We start from the raw sequence: 20,595 nt of genomic DNA, 5'->3' as shown, positions 1-20,595 counted from the left end.
AGAGACATAGATAGGATGCAGAGCTGGGCTGAGAAGTGACAGATGGAGTTTAACCCTGAAAAGTGTGAGGTTGTCCATTTTGGAAGGACAAATATGAATGCGGAATACAGGGTTAACGGTAGAGTTCTTGGCATTGTGGAGGAGCAGAGAGACCTTGGGGTCTATGTTCATACATCTTTGAAAGTTGCCACTCAAGTGGATAGAGCTGTGAAGAAGGCCTATGGTGTGCTCGCGTTCATTAACAGAGGGATTGAATTTAAGAGCAGTGAGGTGATGATGCAGCTGTACAAAACTTTGGTAAGGCCACATTTGGAGTACTGTGTACAGTTCTGGTCGCCTCATTTTAGGAAGGATGTGGAAGCTTTGGAAAAGGTGCAAAGAAGATTTACCAGGATGTTGCCTGGAATGGAGAGTAGGTCTTACGAGGAAAGGTTGAGGGTGCTAGGCCTTTTCTCATTAGAGCGGAGAAGGATGAGGGGCGACTTGATAGAGGTTTATAAGATGATCAGGGGAATAGATAGAGTAGACAGTCAGAGACTTTTTCCCCAGGTGGAACACACCATTACAAGGGGACATAAATTTAAGGTGAAAGGTGGAAGATATAGGAGGGATATCAGAGGTAGGTTCTTTACCCAGAGAGTAGTGGGGGCATGGAATGCACTGCCTGTGGAAGTAGTTGAGTCGGAAACATTAGTGACCTTCAAGCAGCTGTTGGATAGGTACATGGATTACGGGAAAATTATATAGTGTAGATTTATTTGTTCTTAAGGGCAGCACGGTAGCATTGTGGATAGCACAATTGCTTCACAGATCCATGGTCCCAGGTTCGATTTCGGCTTGGGTCATTGTCTGTGCGGAGTCTGCACGTCCTCCCCGTGTCTGCGTGGGTTTCCTCCGGGTGCTCCGGTTTCCTCCCACAGTCCAAAGATGTGCGGGTTAGGTGAATTGGCCAATGATAAATTGCCCTTAATGTCCAAATTGCCCTTGGTGTTGGGTGGAGGTGTTGAGTTTGGGTAGGGTGCTCTTTCCAAGAGCTGGTGCAGACTCAGGGGGCCGAATGGCCTCCTTCTGCACTGTAGATTCAATGATAATCTATGATTAATCTAGGACAAAGGTTCGGCACAACATCGTGGGCCGAAGGGCCTGTTCTGTGCTGTATTTTCTATGTTCTATGTTCTATAACTTGTTGGGTGAATCAGCATTCCTCTGTGAAGGTGGGTCCTGTCAAACCTGTTTAAAGTGGCTAATAACTTCCAGTAAAACAGTTCAAAACAACTCGTTGATCAGACCAAAAAGAAATGCAAGCAGAGCAAGGCCCAAGCAAACTTGTATCAAAGGTGAACTCAGGTGCCTTCATGGTAAGTTTTTTTCAAAGTTAAAGCAATTTATTTGTACTTTTACTTCAAGCAGTCAGCACTGAGAAAATGTTCAGATGAACATTTGCGATCAGGAGCAATAACAATGCAGTGCCGAATCACTGAAACATACATCAATATAGATCCCATTTTTCAACAAAAAGAAATTTGCTCAAAAAAAGACTTGGAAAGACTTGGGCTTGTCTATGATGCCTATTGTGGTTGAATTCTCTACCTATATTCACCAGAAGGACAATTGATGAACAATTGTCATTGTGTCTCGGGAGCCAACTCCGAGTATACATTAGCAAGTTCAGTAGAAAGAGGGCAACTGAATTGCAGATCCTCGAGGCCTGTTTGACTTCATATATACTTTGTCCCTCAAATGTCTAATGTTGCAGAATCATTATTTGTGACAGAAAATGGGTTAGATTAATGTTATAAACCCCACGAGCACCACAGGGAAACTATTATTGGTCTCCTAGGACTTGTAGAGTACAAGATACTCAGATAGGGGATGGAGGCCACTGTCAAGTGAGAGTACCTTTAGGAAATGGGTGTTTAAGAAATGTACCTTTAAGAAATGGGTGTTTATCAGTGATGTCAGAGTGTGGGTGGAGCTGGGCTGTCTGTCAGCTTTTTTACTTTTGTTTTAGGCTGTTTGTTGCACGGTGTGTTTTTGGTTTCGTTTTCAGTGTTGGAGCTGAAGCCAGACAGAGCAGGTGTACTGTGGATCTCTTTGCCATGAAAAGACTATCTCTTGATCATTTGGTGAATTCAGAATTATAAATGTTCTCAGTAGTGAATGTAAACCTAATGTGCTTCTGTTAAAAGGTTTTTCTTCTGTCTTGTGGATGTTGTTTGGGAAGTTATTAAGGATTACTTCGTGTTATATTCTTTGGGGGTTGTATTTGAATTAATGGTTGCTAAGATGTTCATTGTATGTTTTAAAAAAGGTTAACTTGAGTTCATAGAATAAACATTGTTTTGCTTTAAAAAATACTTTTCCATTTCTGCTGTATTACACCTGTAGAGTGGGCCGTGTCCTCCCCATACCACAATCTATTAAAAGTTGTGGGTCAGGTGAACTCCATGATACACTTTGGGGTTCTCTAAACTCTGGCCCATAACACCACCCAGCTGGAGTTTGTACATGAAAGCTGGCCCAAAGCAGGGCCTGGTGTAGTTAGTTCTCCCAGCAAGGACTGGAGTGGGAGCAAGTTACTGCCTTGAGCAGAATATTGTATATAGTTACATACATCTCTGTTCTACTATCACTGGCTTCCTCAAATTACTAAACCGACACAAAGACAAAAGGAAACTCTGGACTCGCTTGTGGAACCACCTAGCCGCCCGGTCGATTACTATCCCGGAACATGGGGACATACCAGTTCAGGGTGCCACTATCTGGGAAACTGAAAGCCTTTGATGCAAGCCTGGAAGACTGGAGCCTGTATTCTGAGTGCATGAGGTAGTTGTTTCAGGCTAATGGGATTTTGGGGGAAAACTGTCAATCGCAGGGGGGTGGAGGGAGGAGAGGAGGGGAAGGGTGAAAAGGGGGAAAAATCAGTACAGACTGTATAGTTGATTGTTGGGAAGCATGTTTCCCGGGGTGTTTATTTGCTTTGATGCATGTTTGCAATAAAATACATTGAAAAAAAAAGAAAGTCATCCTCCTGAATGCCTACAGGGCCCTGACTTTTGGGATCATAAAAAGTCTAACCTGGCTGCACTGGACTCCAAATCGTTTGATGAGCTGGTTGCTTTGGTTGCTAAACATTATGGCCCTAAGCCTTCTGTGATCATGCAGCAATACAGGTTTAATATATGGAAGTAGATGATGTCACTGATTTTACGACCTACCTAAGGTGTCTAGCTGAGCATTGCGAGTTCAGACCTTTTAGTCTTCTTTCTCTGAAATGTTGAGGGTAGGCTCTTTAACTTTCCAAATATGGGGGACTTTAACTTTCCAAATATTGACTGGAAACGCTATAGTTCGAGTACTTTAGATGGGTCCGTTTTTGTCCAATGTGTGCAGGGGGGTTTCCTGACACAGTATGTAGATAGGCCAACGAGAGGCGAGGTGGTAGTGGATTTGGTACTGGGTAATGAACCAGGACAGGTGTTAGATTTGGAGGTAGGTGAGCACTTTGGTGATAGTGACCACAATTCGATTATGTTTACTTTAGTGATGGAAAGGGATAGGTATATACCGCAGGGCAAGAGTTATATCTGGGGGAAAGGCCAATAAACTGGGGCTGTTTAGCACAGGGCTAAATCGCTGGCTTTGAAAGCAGACCGAGGCAGGCCAGCAGCACGGTTCGATTCCCGTAACAGCCTCCCCGAACAGGCGCCGGAATGTGGCGACTAGGGGCTTTTCACAGTAACTTCATTTGAAGCCTACTTGTGACAATAAGCAATTTTCATTCATTCATTTCATTCAATTATGATGCGATAAGGCAAGACTTAGGATGCATCGGATGGAGAGGAAAACTGCAGGGGATGGGCACAATGGAAATGTGGAGCTTGTTCAAGGAACAGCTACTGCGTGTCCTTGATAAGTATGTGCCTGTCAGGCAGGGAGGAAGTGGTCGAGCAAGGGAACCGTGGTTTACTAAGGCAGTCGAAACACTTGTCAAGAGGAAGAAGGAGGCTTATGTAAAGATGAGACATGAAGGATCAGAAAGGGAGCTCGAGAGTTACAAGTTAGCTAGGAAGGACCTAAAGAGAGATCTAAGAAGAGCCAGGATAGGACATGAGAAGTCTTTGGCAGGTAGGATCAAGGATAACCCTAAACTTTCTATAGATATGTCAGGAATAAAAGAATGACTAGGGTAAGAGTAGGGCCAGTCAAGGACAGTAGCGGGAAGTTGTGCTTGGAGTCCGAGGAGATAGGAGAGGTGCTAAATGAATATTTTTCGTCAGTATTCACACAGGAAAAAGACAATGTTGTCAAGGAGAATACTGAGATTCAGGCTACTAGACTAGAAGGGCTTGAGGTTCATAAGAAGGAGGTGTTAACAATTCTGGAAAGGGTAAAAATAGATAAGTCCCCTGGGCCGGATGGGATTTATCCTAGGATTCTTTGGGAAGCTAGGGAGGAGATTGCTGAGCCTTTGGCTTTAATCTTTCAGTCATCTTTGTCAACAGGAATAGTGTCAGAAGACTGGAGGATAGCAAATGTTGTCCCCTTGTTCAAGAAGGGGAATAGAGACAACCCTGGTAACTATAGACCAGTGAGCCTTACTTCTGTTGTGGGCAAAATCTTGGAAATGTTTATAAGAGATAGGATGTATAATCATCTGGAAAGGAATAATTTGATTAGACATAGTCAACACGGTTTCGTGAAGGGTAGGTTGTCCCTCACAAACCTTATTGAGTTCTTTGAGAAGGTGACCAAACAGGTGGATGAGGGTAAAGCAGTTGATGTGGTGTATGTGGATTTTAGTGAAGCGTTTGATAAGGTTCCCCACTGTCGGCTACTGCAGAAAATATGGAAGCATGGGATTCAGGGAGATTTAGAAGTTTGGATCAGAAATTGGCTAGCTGGAAGAAGACAAAGGGTGGTGGTTGATGGGAAGTGTTCAGACTGGAGTCCAGTTACTAGTGGTGTACCACAAGGATCTGTTTTGGGGCCACTGCTGTTTGTCATTTTTATAAATGACCTGGAGGAGGGCGTAGAAGGATGGGTGAGTAAATTTGCAGATGACACTGAAGTCAGTGGAGTTGTGGACAGTGCGGAAGGATGTTACAAGTTACAGAGGGACATAGATAAGCTGCAGCGCTGGGCTGAGAGGTGACAAATGGAGTTTAATGCAGAAAAGTGTGAGGTGATTTATTTTGGAAGGAATAACAGGAAGACAGAGTACTGGGCTAATGGTAAGATTCTTGGCAGTGTGGATGAGCAGAGAGATCATGGTGTCCATGTACATAGATCCCTGAAAGTTGCCACTCGGGTTGAGAGGGTTGTTAAGAAGGCATACGGTGTGATAGCTTTTATTGGTAGAGGGATTGAGTTTCGGAGCCATGAGGTCATGTTGCAGCTCTACAAAACTCTGGTGCGGCCGCATTTGGAGTATTGCGTGCAATTCTGGTCACCGCATTATAGGAAGGATGTGGAAGCATTGGAAAGGGTGGAGAGGAGATTTACCAGAATGTTGCCTGGTATGGAGGGAAGATCTTGTGAGGAAAGGCTGAGGGACTTGAGGTTGTTTTTGTTAGAGAGAAGAAGGTTAAGAGGTGACTTAATTGAGGCATACAAGATGATCAGAGGATTGGATAGGGTGGACAGTGAGAGCCTTTTTCCTCGGATGGTGATGTCTAGCACGAGGGGACATAGCTTTAAATTGAGGGGGGATAGATATAAGACAGACGTCAGAGAGTAGTACTCAGAGAGTAGTAAGGGTGTGGAATGCCCTGCCTGCAACAGGTGTTGTTCTATGTACTAGTGTGCGACAGCCACTCAGAGGAAACTGTTGCGAGAGCCCTCCTTGGATTTGAAATGGACCATCAAGCTTTCCTGGGGGCACACAGAGAAAGGAGTGCAGGAGCTGCAGAGTTCCATGGACGTCCACGTTTCTAATTCCCACTGCTTCAAAAGGCAATGCCGGTCTGGTCAGATCACCTCTGAAAGGGCAGCCTCAGAGGCAATTCTGCAGCCGGGTCAGGCTCTCGGGAGCTACCGCTGACTTGCGGGATAACTCTCCTGAGGATGATGGGGATAGCCGACCACATTGCCAAATATGTGGTCAGAGGACTCGTCATGGCCAGAACTGCCGATTTTGGCGCAGAGAATGCCAACCACAGCTGCTAACGAGATCATCACAAACCAGAGCCTTGCACTTGGGCCTCCGGATGAGGAGGACTGTTTGATGCAACAGTAGTGGACTCGCCAACACTAAGGGTATTTTAATGGTCATTGGATAGACATATGGCCGATAAGGGAATAGTGTAAATGGGCTTTCGAGTGGTTTCACAGGTCGGCGCAACATCGAGGGCTGAAGGGCCTGTACTACGCTGTAATGTTCTATGTTCTAGTGTACGACAGCCACTCAGAGGAAACTGTTGCGAGAGCCCTCCTTGGATTTGAAATGGACCATCAAGCTTTCCCGGGGGCACACAGAGAAAGGAGTGCAGGAGCTGCAGGGTTCCATGGACTTCCACGTTTCTAATTCCCACTGCTTCAAAAGGTAATGCCGGTCTGGCCAGATCACCTCTGAAAGGGCAGCCTCAGAGGCAATTCTGCAGCCGGGTCAGGCTCTCGGGAGCTACCGCTGACTTGCGGGATAACTCTCCTGAGGATGATGGGGATAGCCGACCACATTGCCAAATATGTGGTCAGAGGACTCATCATGGCCAGAACTGCCGATTTTGGCGCAGAGAATGCCAACCACAGCTGCTAACGAGATCATCACAAACCAGAGCCTTGCACTTGGGCCTCCGGATGAGGAGGACTGTTTGATGCAACAGTAGTGGACTCGCCAACACTAAGGGTATTCAAATGGTCATTGGATAGACATATGGCCGATAAGGGAATAGTGTAAATGGGCTTTCGAGTGGTTTCACAGGTCGGCGCAACATCGAGGGCTGAAGGGCCTGTACTATGCTGTAATGTTCTATGTTCTAGTGTACGACAGCCACTCAGAGGAAACTGTTGCGAGAGCCCTCCTTGGATTTGAAATGGACCATCAAGCTTTCCCGGGGGCACACAGAGAAAGGAGTGCAGGAGCTGCAGGGTTCCATGGACGTCCACGTTTCTAATTCCCACTGCTTCAAAAGGTAATGCCGGTCTGGCCAGATCACCTCTGAAAGGGCAGCCTCAGAGGCAATTCTGCAGCCGGGTCAGGCTCTCGGGAGCTATCGCTGACTTGCGGGATAACTCTCCTGAGGATGATGGGGATAGCCGACCACATTGCCAAATATGTGGTCAGAGGACTCATCTTGGCCAGAACTGCCGATTTTGGCGCAGAGAATGCCAACCACAGCAGCTAGCGAGATCATCACAAACCAGAGCCTTGCACTTGGGCCTCCCGGATGAGGAGGACTGTTTGATGCAGCTGAACTGCATCATGCCCTGAAGGTAGCACCTATCCGAGACACAATACAAGTCAATGGTCACCCCATGGCGATGGAAACGGACACTGCACCTGACATCTCCATCGTGGACTATCGGACATTTTGACGACTCCACGCAGGGATCATGGCGCTGGTATTGCATGACACCAAAACGACATTGGCGACCGATACCAACGAGCCTTTGAACATCATGGGGACCATCATGACTCTGGTAACGCACGGGCAGAAGTCGGTCTGTCTTCCCTTGGTTGCGGTTAAGCGACTTGCCCAATTTGCTGGAGCGTGACTGGTTGCAAATACCCTGATGTGTTCCAGGAAGGTCTGGAAATGGGGCCAAGGACGTTATCTACTTGGATCTTGAAGCTCATCCATGTATTTTATGGCGAGGCTTGTCAACAATGCATTGCTTGCCAAAGTTGATGCGGAGCGTTGATACCTGAAGGATCTGGGGGTCATATACCCTGTATAATTAGCGGGATGAGCCACACCCTTGGCACCAGTAATGAAGCCTGACAAATCTGCCCAATTCTGCGAGGATTTTAAGCTCATGATGAACAGAGCTTCACACCTGGACTGATACCCGATGCCTAGAGTGGAGGATATGTATACAAAACCTGCTGGAGGATGTTCTTTCACAAGCTTGACATGAGCTGCGCTTATTTACAGGTGGAGCTATGTCTTGAGCCCAGGAAATTTGCAACCATAAACACTCATAGGGGATTATTTGAATACACCTGCCTCCCGTTTGGAGTTTCCTTGGCCCCGATAACTTTCCAGCGGGAAATGGAGACTATCTTGCAGAGTCTGCCAAAGGTGGCCGCCTATCTGGAGGAAATGCTCATCAAGGGCATCATGGAGAAGGAGCACATCGGCAACCTGAAAGAAGTGCTCTGGCTGTTTTCCCAGGTAGGTGCCCAGCTAAAGTGGAGCAAGTGTGTGTTCCACACTAGAATGGTGACCTACTTAGGTTACAGGATGAACAGAAATGGAAGATAGGTTTCAGCCATGAAAGGGGCTCCAACCCCAAAGGACGCCACTGAACTTCAGTCATTCCTAGGCCTGATAAATTACTATGAGAGTTCACTGCAAACCTAGCCACTTTGATGACTCCACTCCACATATTGTTGATGAACGACCAGGAGTGGTTCTGGGGTGTCTCACAAGACAAAGCATTTGCCAGAGTAAAAAAAGCATCTGTCGTCCACACAGCTCCTCATGCACTATGATCCAACTTGCCTGCCACTCCTGACATGCAATGCCTCCCGCTACAGCACTAGAGTTGGCCTGGCCCACGGATAGGATGACAGCATGGAACACCACATTTGTTTTCACTTTGAGGACCCTGGCAGACGCTGGGTGGTGTTATGCTCAAATCGGTAATATTTGGAGTCAGAAAATTCCGCCAATATGTTTATAGGTGGCATTTCTCCATTGTGACTGAACATAAGCCACTGCTTGGCATTTTTCGGGAAGATAAGGGAACCCCACCCATCGCATCAGCTAGAATTCAGCATTGGCCGCTTCTATCCTGTATGAATATTTGTTTTGGTACACAGATAGTCCATGCTGATGATCTCAGTAATCTACCATTGCGTAAGTGCCCCATCCCCACCAGTGGTGGATAAAGTGTTTGCAACTTTCACCTTTATGGATACTTTGCCACTGATGGCTACTCTGGCGCGTGCCAGACGTAGCGGGATCCAGAACTGGGGAAACTTCACCTCATGCTTTTGAGTGGCGGAGTGCAGGGGACCCATACTGTAGCCCTCCAGACTTTTGCCCACAGGTTCTTGGAACCTGTTCTTGGAATCCGGTTCTTGGAGTTCTTGGAACTCAATATGGAGGACGGTGTCATATCGTGGGGAGCTCGCGTGGTAATCCCACTGCAGGGTCAGGAGTCTCTGGTGAAGGACTTGCACAGTGGCAGCAGGACACCACTAAAATTAAGATGTTGGCCCACAGTTATACCCAGTGGCCCAGCATTGATGGGGACATTGAGAGTCGTGCGCAGCAACCTGCAATGCCAGGAGCATCCCGGTGGCCTCCTTTCATTCATGGGAATGGTCAGCATGCCCGTGGGTGCAACTACATGCAAACTTTGCAGGGCCTTTCATGGGGTCCATGTTCCTCATCATCGTGGGTGCTCACCCGAAGTGGGGAGATGTGTGCAAGATGGCCTCGACAACTTCCAAGACCCCAGTAGAAAAGCTGCAGTGCTTGTTTAGCATCCATGGGATCCCTGCGGTCCGGTAAAGGATAATGGGATGCCCTTTACGAGTAAAGAGTTTGCCGCGTTTACAGAGCGAAACAGCATCCGACATATTACAAGTGCCCACATCATTGCTCCTCCAACAGCTGGTGGAAAGGACGGTCCAACTTTTCAAAAGGGGCATTAAAAAACAAACCACGGGTTCCATGGACACTCAACTGCAACGGTTCCTTGTTAACTACCGCACAAAGCCACATATGGCGACGGGAATTGCTCTTGCAGAACCGTTGATGGGCCAACAGCTTAGAACCCAGTTGAGTCTCACATTTCCATACCTCGGCAGGGCAGTGGAGGTGCAGCAAGAGACACAAAAGCGGCACCAGGATTTGAGGACACTAGGGTGGCAATTTCGCTCAGAATCATACAATTTATGGTGCAGAAGAAGGCCAATCGGCGTATAGAGTCTGCACCGGCCCTTGGAAAGAGCACCCTACCCAAGCCCATACCTCTACCCAAGCCCATACCTCCGCCGTAACCCCACCTAACCATTTTTGGATACTAAGGGCAATTTAGCATGGCCAATCCACCTAAACTGCACATCGTTGGACTGTGGGATGAAACCGGAGCACCCGGAGGAAACCCACGCAAACACTGGGAGAACGTGTAGACTCCGCACAGACAGTGACCCAAACCGGGAATCTAACCTGGGACCCTGGAGCTGTGAAACAACTGTGCTAACCACAATGTTACCATGCTCCGGGGACATGGTCTATGGAGATGGGGCACTTTGGCTCTCAGGCATCATGCTAGAGAGAATTAAACCGGTCTCGTACAAAATTTGGATGCAGTGGAAAGCTCAGCGTAAGCATTTGGACCACCTAAAGAAGCGGCAGCATGCCCTTCATGACCCCCAACCAACAGTGTTGACATCTCCTCCTTGTTATGAACTGCCTGTGGACCCAACGTAGGTCCCAGCGCCCTGTCCAGCAGGGAGAGAATGACTCCGGCTCGGAAATGGACACAGAACTTCCCATGCCCACAGACGACGTTGTATCCGTGACCGAGGCCCTGGCTTCAGAGGTTGGCCAGGAAATGGCGGTCGACAAACCAATACATAGCGCCTGATCCAGAGCTGCTGCAAGCGGAAGCACAGCCTCGGGCAAAGCGGCGCAGAAGGCCCCCACCGTTGGCGGCTGAAGGGGAACTTTTGGACTTTGGGGGGAGTGGTGTTAGAACCCCCTCGAGGACCACAAGGATACCATTGTTGATCTCTCTGTAGGACTTGTGGAGTACAAGTTTGCCAGATAGTGAGCGAAAGCCACCCAGCTGGAGCTCGTTACAGACTTACAAAAAGCCAGCCCAAAGCAGGGACTGGTGTGGTTAGCTCTCTCAGCAAGGACTGGTTGGGATTGAGTTATTGTCTTGAGCAGAATATTGTATGTAGTTAAATGAGTCTCTGTTCTACTCTTCTAGCTTTCTCAAGTGAGTAAAATTAATTTCATAAAACTGATGCAGTAAACTTAAGCAACCCTTATTTGGAACTGGATAGAATGCACAGTAAACAGCAGAGTGTTTTTCTTATTCTACATTGAGTATTGTGATTGGAAAACACAATTAAGTATGTGTGATTCTAACACCCGCCTTTCTCTGTTTCTGCTACACTTGTCCTCTCTAATTTTCAGATTTTAGTTTGCTTTTCTGCACCTTCCTTCTCTTGACAATAATTGGGGCTGTGTAGTTCTGTAACTGGATACAGTGGCAAAAGTTACAGACCCTTCTCCGGCTGAAAAAGTGCGAAGGGTCATATATTCCTGAAACAATTGCAAGGATGGGTGTGTAATTAGCAAACCAACATTAATATAGATCAGAATGAGGTGGTATAGTACAGTGGAGAGAATAAGAAGGAAACAAATGCCACAGAAAATAAACACATTTGAGTGTACAGCAAGACCAATCATAAAAAATAGCAACACAAATTATTAAGGCTACATTAATTAAAAAAGCACCGAGGTTCAATTCCACAAAGATATAATTCAAAAGGAGAGAAGTATGTTGAACTTATATTAAACTTTGATTAAACTACATTTGGAATACTGTGAACAGTTCTGGTGCCATATTATAAAAAGCATACAGAGATACTGGTGAAGATGCAAAAAAAACTTATTAGTATGGACCGGAACTACGAGATTACACATATCAGAATAGATTGGACAGGTTCCATCTCTTTCCTCTGATGACCTGATGGAGCTTTTTTAAGATTATCAAATGATCTAACAGAGTAGACCGAGTGAACATGTTCACAATTATGGTGGAGACCACTACTCAGAGCCATAAGTATAAGATAATCACTAATAAATCCATCAATAAGTTCCGAAGGAAGTTATTTATGCGGTTTGAAGTAGAATTCAATACCACAATATGTATTTGAGGCAACGAGCCTAGATGGATTTAAGGGGACTCTAGCTAAACACATGTGGGAGAAAAGAATAGAGAGATATGTTGATTGGGTTGGTTGAAAAAGGGTGGGAGATGGCCTGGTTGAAAAAGGGTGGGAGATGGCCTGGCCTATGTGGAGCACAATCACCAGCATAGACCTGTGGGCCAAATGGACTGTTTCTGTGCTGTAAATACTTGATAATGCTATCTAACACAACAGGCCTCAGATTCTCCATAAAAGGAACTGCACATTTAAGCTTGAATCTATGCTCACTTGACATCCACACAAATACATTTTCTGAAAGAAGTCCCCAGGCATTGGTCAACAGAACTATGGTGAAACTCTCATGGCTCAAATTTTCTGTAATCAAACGATGTCCTGCATCTCGCAACCACCAAATATATAAGGGAGTTAAACAAAGATATTGCTCACATGTTAGAAAGCTTCTGTGATTCTGTAAAATACTGATCATCCAGGCCATCAAATGTACAGAAGGAGGGTATATTCAATGAGAGGTAAACAACACAAATAGCTGAACAAAAATAAACCAGCAACATAGAAATAGAATGTGCTTGAGGATCCCAACCAAGACAATGGGTCACAATTTGGTTGATTCTTCCCTCTCCAACCCAGATGAACGGAGGTGAATTTTCACATCCCACTGCCACTTGACCTAAGATAAATAAAGTCAACACAGAATAGGAATCAAATCTGGGACTTTTCCTGTTTCTTGTGTCCCATTTATACACCATACAATTAATTAATTATTGCAGAAAATGAAACACCTGGCATCTCATATGTTGATATGAAGCTCTCTGGAAACAACTTTGTGATCATAATTTCAACTCTTAGCCCTTTGAAATTACTTTTTGCTTTCTTACATTTCTTTGCAATATTTGCAGTCTACCTGAGTTGTCATAACTTGTCCAGCCTTCTGGAGGCGGCCAACTTAGAAGGAACCAATCCCTTCTTTGGTTCTTTAGTGTCCTCCCACTGAAGCAGAATTGTTTTACAAGCAGAAGCTTGTCTGCAGCCAGCAGTGAGCAGGTTTGCACTGTAAACTTTAGAGGAATATCATTATTTAGTTGCTTCTTGCCTGGACTTATATCATATATCGTTGAAGGCAGCACAGTGTGACTGGCGGACATCAACAGGTGGTGGAGCTGTTTGTGGTGTCCTTATCCACACTGAGTGACTGATTCGGTTGGGAGACGATCAAACAATGATGGCTTTGAAATGGAATACAGTTTGGTTTCAAGTAAGGAATTTATTTGAAATATGCTTCTGGGGATGTCGGTTCCACCCATGTAACGTCACTATCAGGACAATAAGAGCTGTTCTGTTTCCTGTTTGAACAACTCCCAGCTGTGTTCTTCACTTTTCTTTGCCAGTTTTCTCCCATCCTTCTGAAGGCATCAAATATTTTCTAAGTAATAACAAACATTTGTTTGTTTAGCTGGTTTAGCACAGTGGGCGAAACAGCTGGCTTGTAATGTAGAACAATGCCAGCAGCACGGGTTCGATTCCCGTACCGGCCTCCCCGAACAGGCGCCGGAATGTGGCGGGTAGGGGCTTTTCACAGTAACTTCATTGAAGCCTACTTGTGACAATAAGCGATTATTATTATTATTTCCTTGTCCAGTAAGCCTAGGCCATGAATGTCAATGTTTAAACATTGAAACTCACATCAAATGCAATTTTGCTCTTGACCGATATATGAATGCCTGCATGTGCTTTGTAGTAGGCTCACTGCATAGCAATCAGGGGCAAGAATTTTCACCAATTTATTTTCCCCCACACCTAGATAAGAGGCACTGGGGGAAATTCTGCTGCAATGGTTGAGAGCAGATGACTATGTGTATTGGGAATTGAGCCTCACACTATCGGGTTTGCATCATACACAGACACTTTGCATTCTGGAGTGACTGGCTTACTCTAACGAACTTGATGGGTGGTCACAATCTCACGTTATATCAGGTCACAACTTGCTTAGATGTTAGGAGGTGTTTTACTCCTTCGAGGATAGTGGACTGTGGGACAGACAGTCGGCTTGTGGTGAATTCACTGATTCACAGGATTCCTTCCAATGAGAGCTAGACCTTATTCTGGCTGCGGCAGAGATTAGCCTGCACAAAAGGTTGGTACTCTGTGATCATGGCCAGACTGGTCTGCGGCACAAGTGCACCTAAAGAGGTCTGAGGCTTCTTTGCCAGATTTTTTCCCCCACTATTTGGCTTGGGTTTTTACCTTTTTTTCTTCACCTAGCAATTGCATGGCTTTTATGTGGGATGATGATTGTGCATATTATGATGTACAGAACATCACAGCTGTGTGGGACAGACTGGATTGACCAGTGGATTTTGGTGTGTCTGTTATTCTTTTGTGTTTTATTAGAGCCATTCTGTAACCACCATTGTGGAGGTTCCTGAGCTTGACTTGCCCTCGAACGAACCTGCTGTTCTTCTGGAAATCACCTTACTTTTTTCTTAAAACCATATTTTGCCCATTTGACCCTCCTTTTAAAAGAGTAACATTTGTACACATCTTTGTGACCAAGCACATTTGCAAACAACACTGGTTTGCTAAACCACATTTTTTTTAACACAGTAAACACAGTTTGATGGATTAAAAATACCTTGCTTATTGGAATAGTGAGCCACACAGATTAACAAAGGGTCAGGTTAGCTGATCTTGCCTGAGTGCCAGTTTAGGTTCTGCAGTTTGGTATCAGATGATGGAAAATTAAATAGCTTGGTAAACTGGAGGGGACAGGATAAGGTTTGGTTGTGACTGTGGTGGATCACCACGGCGATACTTGCTGTTTAAGCTTGCATCTCGGGAAATCACCACTTTGTTAAGATGGTGAAAAGCTGCTTGTACCATACCAGTGAATGAGTCCCATAGGAGGAATCTGTATTTTATTAAATAGGGCAGAAAACTGGAGGGAGAACAATTCTTCACGTTTGATATAAAGGAGAATGGAGCAATGTAATGCTGTGTAATTCTTAGTCTTTGCTGATCCCCATAGCTGAAAAGCCTCTCACTAGTGATGCAGTTTGTTCAGAATTACCAAGGACACGATGTACCGAGCTCAAAACGCCCAACTCAGAACGCGGTGAGGATTTTCTATGATCATTACGCCTCGTGAGATCTAACGAGATCTCGTGAGGTATTGCGATCTGGATCTGGCCCTCAGTGGGCGTGATCCAGATTTGCATATTCAAGTGAGTAGTTAATCACACTTGAATATGTCGACACCAAGGCGCAGGATCAAATGGCTTTGCCTCGAAGACCCTGCCATGATGCCATTTAGCGCTGGTCTCCACAAAGGTGGACCAGGGCAATGGCACTTGGGAGGGAGGGGGGGGGGTGTCCTAGGTAATTGGAGGCCACTGGGTGGTCAGGGACTGGGCTGAGTGGTACCCTGGCACTCCCAATGCCACCCGGGCACCCAGGTGTCACTGCCATAGAGCCCAGTGGCACTGCCAGGCTGGCAGAGCCAAGGTGCCTATGTGCTAGGTTGCCCATTCCAGGGATCGGGCCTGGAGTTACCCTGCCCTTATGAGGTTGGATGCGGAGTCTCAAGGACCCCCTAATTGGTAAGTTGGGGCATTGGGGGAGTCCGGAGGTTGTGTCGGGGGTCGAGAGATCAGGGTGCCACCTGCACTGGCGAGCTGAGTTCGTTACTGCAGGAAATGTGTCTAAATGCGACCACTCACCAAGTCCCGAAAAAGAAGCAGAGTCCCGTTTAATAGCGGTATGGTTCACGGTGCCACAATTGGTGCAGCATTGGGGTACTGCTGCCTCACAGCCCCAGGGACCCGGGTTCGATTCCGACCTCGGGTGACTGTCTGTGTGGAGTTTGCATATTCTCCCCGTGTCTGCAGGTGCCCCTGTTTTCTCCCACAGTCCAAAGAAAAGCAGGTTACATGGTTTGGTAATGCCAAATGGCCCCTTAGGGTGGAGTTGCAGAAATAGGTGGGGATTGGGTCCAGGTAGTGTGGTCCTTTGAAGGGTCGGTGTGGACTCGATGGGCCGAATGGCCTTCCTCTGCACTGTAAGGATTCTATGATTCTGTGGATTGCCAGGAAAAAGTCTGCTAAATGCGCCCAAAACGGGACTCTGTTCTTTTTCCATTAAATGCACCCAAAATGTCAGAAACCATCTGAGGAATCATGCTGCTTTTATTCTTTTCCTTTAAGTCTAACAAGCCATTTTTTCTTCTCACTGAAGGAGCTGTGCAGATTCATCCCCTTCCTGTTGAGCGTCTGTATTTATTTTGTATTGGCACCGCAGTCTTCCTGCCCCTTGTGGATGAAGGCCCTCCTCAAATGCTTGCCCATTTTGTTTCTGTGTACATACATTTTGACCCATGGAATAAACATGTGCACACATTCCAAAGCTCAAAAGCTCATTGCTGGCCTCCTATTTTCAGCAGCAGGAGATATCTTCCGCACGACTTCTACACAGCTGTATCCCTTTCAAGGTAAGTGCAAATGTGGAGAAATAGATGAAATGTTTGCAATTTACACAAATAATGATACTTATTTTCATTCAGAAATATGGGGCGAAATTCTCCCCCAACGGCGGGATGCCCGCCGACTGGCGTCAAAGCCGGCGCAAATCAGACGGGCATCGCGCCGGCAAAAAGATGCGTAAGTCTCCGCATCTTTGGCGGCCTAGCCCCAACATTGAGGGGCTAGGCCGACGCCGGAGGGATTTCCGCCCCGCCAGCTGGCGGAAATGGCGTTTGTTGCCCCGCCAGCTGGCGCGGAAATGCGGCGCATGCGCGGGAGCGACAGCGGCCGCTGTCAGTTTCCCAGCGCATGCGCGGGAGCGTCAGCGGCCGCTGTCAGTTTCCCACGCATGCGCAGTGGGGAGAGTCACTTCCGCCTCCGCCATGGTGGAGACCGTGGTGGAGGCGGAAGGGAAAGAGTGCCCCCATGGCACAGGCCCGCCCGCGGATCGGTGGGCCCCGATCGCGGGCCAGGCCACCGTGGGGGCACCCCCCGAGGTCAGATCGCCCCGCGCCCCCCCCTAGGACCCCGGAGCCCGCCCATGCCGCCTGGTCCCGCCGGTAAATACCAGGTTTGATTTACGTCGGCGGGACAGGCAATTCCTGGGCGGGACTTCGGCCCATCCGGGCCGGAGAATCCAGCGGGGGGTCCCGCCAACCGGCGCGGCCGGATTCCCGCCCCCGCCCAATCTCCGGGAGCGGAGACTTCGGCGGGGGCGGGATTCACGGCGGCCAACGGCCATTCTCCGACCCGGCGGGGGGTCGGAGAATGACGCCCATGATGTTCAAAATTTAGGAATGATATTGTTGGAGGGAGGGGTGCGGTGTCAGGGGTTGGAGGAAGAGGTTCCAGTTTCAATTTGACCTTCTTGATATTTGGTTGAAAGAATTAGCTATGATAAAAGACAAGATAGACCGAATTAATAGTCCCTACAGATAAATAGTAAAGGAGTAATTGTGATATTTAAAATAATGAAAGTAATTGAACAAATCTGGTAATTTTAAAACCTAAAACACAACCAGATAAAAGTAGCTTCAGAAAAAACATTTTCACAAAACATATTGTGGGATCATGGGCTTAATTATTGAGGCAAAGAAGAAAGCTGTTGTATCGCTACCACACATTCTCTGTCCTTGACGGCATCTTTTTTTCTTCTTCTTTTTAAAAATAAATTTAGAGTACCCAATTATTTTTTCCAATTAAGGGGCAATTTAGTGTGGCCAATCCACCTATCCTGCACATCTTTTGGGTTGTGGAGGCGAAACCCACGCAGACGCGGGGAGAATGTGCAAACTCCACACGGACAGTGACCCAGGGCAGGGATTCGAACCCGGGTCCTCAGCGCCGTAGACAGCAATGCTAACCACTGTGCCACTGTGCAGCCCCTTAAATGCCATCTTGATTATCCTCCATGACCACTGTTTGAGAGTAACACAGACAAAATTGATGTCATGTTTGACACCTCGATGAGATTCCAATGTTGTACTCTCTCCATCTCCTCGAGCTCCTCTTTTCACCACATAACTTTATCCACCTCCACACGTTTCAGACCATCTGCTGAAATCTGCATCTATGTTACTGTTATCTGCAGACTGACTATTCCAATACATTCCTTGCCACCTCCTACCCTTGAGCTTGCCCAAAGCTCTACTGCCTGTATCGTAACTAACACAAAATCCTGTTCATCCATTACCACTGCTTCCTGCTTTTATCCTTCAGTACAAAAACCTCCAATGGCCTTGCTCTACTTATCTCTGGAACCACCTACAATCTTTGAGATCTTTGCCAATTTTGGCATCTTCCTGACTCTCAGTTTTCATTGTTGCACCACTATCTGTCGTCCTTCATCTGCCTTAAGATGCTCCTCATTCACCAAGCTCTTAGTCACCAACCCGAATATCCGTAATATTAGGAGAAATAGGTCAGATAGCATCTGTAATCAGAACAGCCTTAAGTGCTTGCTGGCCCAAAGAAAGCCATGTTGGCCCAAAGAAAGCCAATCAGCAAAGCTTTCCAATCCTTTAAAAAATATATTTTTATTGGCATTTCTCATATTTATAAACAGCAGTATATATACATTACATTTATCTTGCCTGCTCTAATTTACTTTATTGTACAGAGAGGTTTATTTTGTCCTTCATTTAACTGACCCTATGTACATTTCGCTGCCCTCTGGATCGGTCAATAGTTTCACCCCCCCCCTCCCTTTGGCAAAACTTTTCCAATCCTGATACAAACATCTCTTTAGGTGGCTCCGTGTCAAACCTTATCTGATAGTGCTCCAGTGAAGTAGATTGTATTGGGCAGCTACTGGTAGCGGATATGCATTTCAAAGTCAATTACAGTATTTTCCTGATGCATAAAGACATCAGGCTGGTTTAACCTTGAGGTTTTTTTAAAAATCCAGAATACCCAATTAATTTTTTTCTAATTAAGGGGCAATTTAGTGTGGCCAATCCACCTAACCTGCACATCTTTGGGTTGAGAATGTGCAAGCTCCACAGACAGTGACCAACATTTAAGTTTTATAAACCAGAAAGCTTGAAGTTTGCTAACTTGGCTTTGTTGAGGTGGCCGATCTAAGTTGAGGAAGCAGTTGGGATGGAACAAGTAGCCTCAGCATTCTTTGACCCAAAGAGAGAAAGATAGGCTTCTAAATCCTGGGAAGACCATCATCCAATAGAACCAGGTGGAAACTATACGATGTGTGAATGTCAAATGAGGACTGCATCATACTCTGTGTGATAGCATATATTGTCCCTATTCGGTTGAAGAACAGCCAACTAGCCACATACCAGAGGTGCTTCAAAATAAATCCTTAGTTTCAGGAAAAGAAGCAAAATAATCAAAACCAAATGGAAAATGCAAAGTTTTAGGTAAACTGTATTTCTCTGGAAGTCAAAGATATCTAGGAGTTTTAGAGAAAGATGGTGTGCAAAGGCATCACACATGTAGAACATGTACAGAAAGTGAAGGGAATGGAATGAATTAATGTATAAGTTGTTTATTTTATTGTTTCAGGAGACGCCATGTTTGGGATAGCACATGTTTTCTACATCGGGATGTTTGGTGCAAAACCTTTAAACCTGCTGGCAGGCTTTTTCTTGGTGATTATTGGCACCATATACTTGCTTTTCCTCAACAGATGTCTCTGGGATCAAAAGCCCTTCCAGTGGACAGCTTACATCTACATCAGTTTAATTGGAACTATGGCCTGGCGTGCTAGTGCTGGCACACTCTTCAATCAGCATTGGTCTTGGATGAAATTGTTTGGTACTATTGGTGGAATGCTTTTTATAGTGTCTGATTTCACCTATGCTGTCAGCATGTATTGCTTTCCTGTGTACAACTCAGGGTTGATTGTCGCTACCTATTATATAGCACAAATGCTTATCACACTTTCCACTGTAAATACTGAGAATAAGGTTATCAGAAAGTGAAAAGAAAGTATCGTGCCATTGTCTTAGATGATGAAGGGTTGGTTTGTTGTGTGTATGTCATTCTGCACCTGAATAAGATATTGAGGCTTATTGATAATAAAAGGTCAATCCAGACGTAAGCCTTATTCGCTTCCCCTTCTTTTAGCTCAAATCTGCACAATAATAAAAAATAAATATTTTCCAATATAAGTTTGATTCCACTTGAGTGCACAACAGTCACATCGCATTAGCTTTGACTGGAATTTTTGCAGGATTTTCCACCAAGAACATTTTCAGAATTACATGGAATTTATGGCATTTTCTCCGCCCGCTTCTCACCCTTTTACATATCTGCATCTATTCCTTCCTCCATCATATACATGATACTCCATCATATGTCAGCATAGCTCATGTCAGCATCAACGCATCTATGTTATTCACCTCAACCACTCCATGCAATAACAAGTTCCACATTAAAATCTACTCTCTCCCCCATGTAATTAACTAAGTTCACCTTTAATGCACCTATGTGAGTCACCCTGTGATAAGAAGTTCCACATTTACAGCACTGTCTGGGTAAAGA

At 45.9% G+C, this 20,595-nt stretch overlaps 1 protein-coding gene across 2 annotated transcripts; it reads left to right on the top strand.

Moving 5' to 3' along the window:
• Positions 1-1,223: 1,223 nt before the first annotated feature.
• LOC140396902 (lysoplasmalogenase TMEM86A-like) lies at positions 1,224-20,147 on the top strand. Of its 2 annotated transcripts, none has more exons than XM_072485755.1 (3): positions 1,224-1,358; positions 16,310-16,562; positions 19,615-20,147. In XM_072485755.1, the coding sequence occupies exons 1-3, from the start codon at positions 1,299-1,301 to the stop codon at positions 20,031-20,033; spliced, it is 732 nt and encodes a 243-aa protein (XP_072341856.1). In that variant the 5' UTR covers positions 1,224-1,298; the 3' UTR covers positions 20,034-20,147. The 2 variants fall into 2 exon arrangements, with proteins under 2 accessions (XP_072341856.1, XP_072341857.1); XM_072485756.1 differs by lacking the exon at positions 1,224-1,358 and adding an exon at positions 13,085-13,334.
• Positions 20,148-20,595: the final 448 nt, after the last annotated feature.

This window comes from Scyliorhinus torazame, chromosome 20 (assembly GCF_047496885.1).
Source record: "Scyliorhinus torazame isolate Kashiwa2021f chromosome 20, sScyTor2.1, whole genome shotgun sequence".
Taxonomy (NCBI): domain Eukaryota; kingdom Metazoa; phylum Chordata; class Chondrichthyes; order Carcharhiniformes; family Scyliorhinidae; genus Scyliorhinus; species Scyliorhinus torazame.
This window is presented reverse-complemented; position numbering and strand designations above follow the sequence as displayed.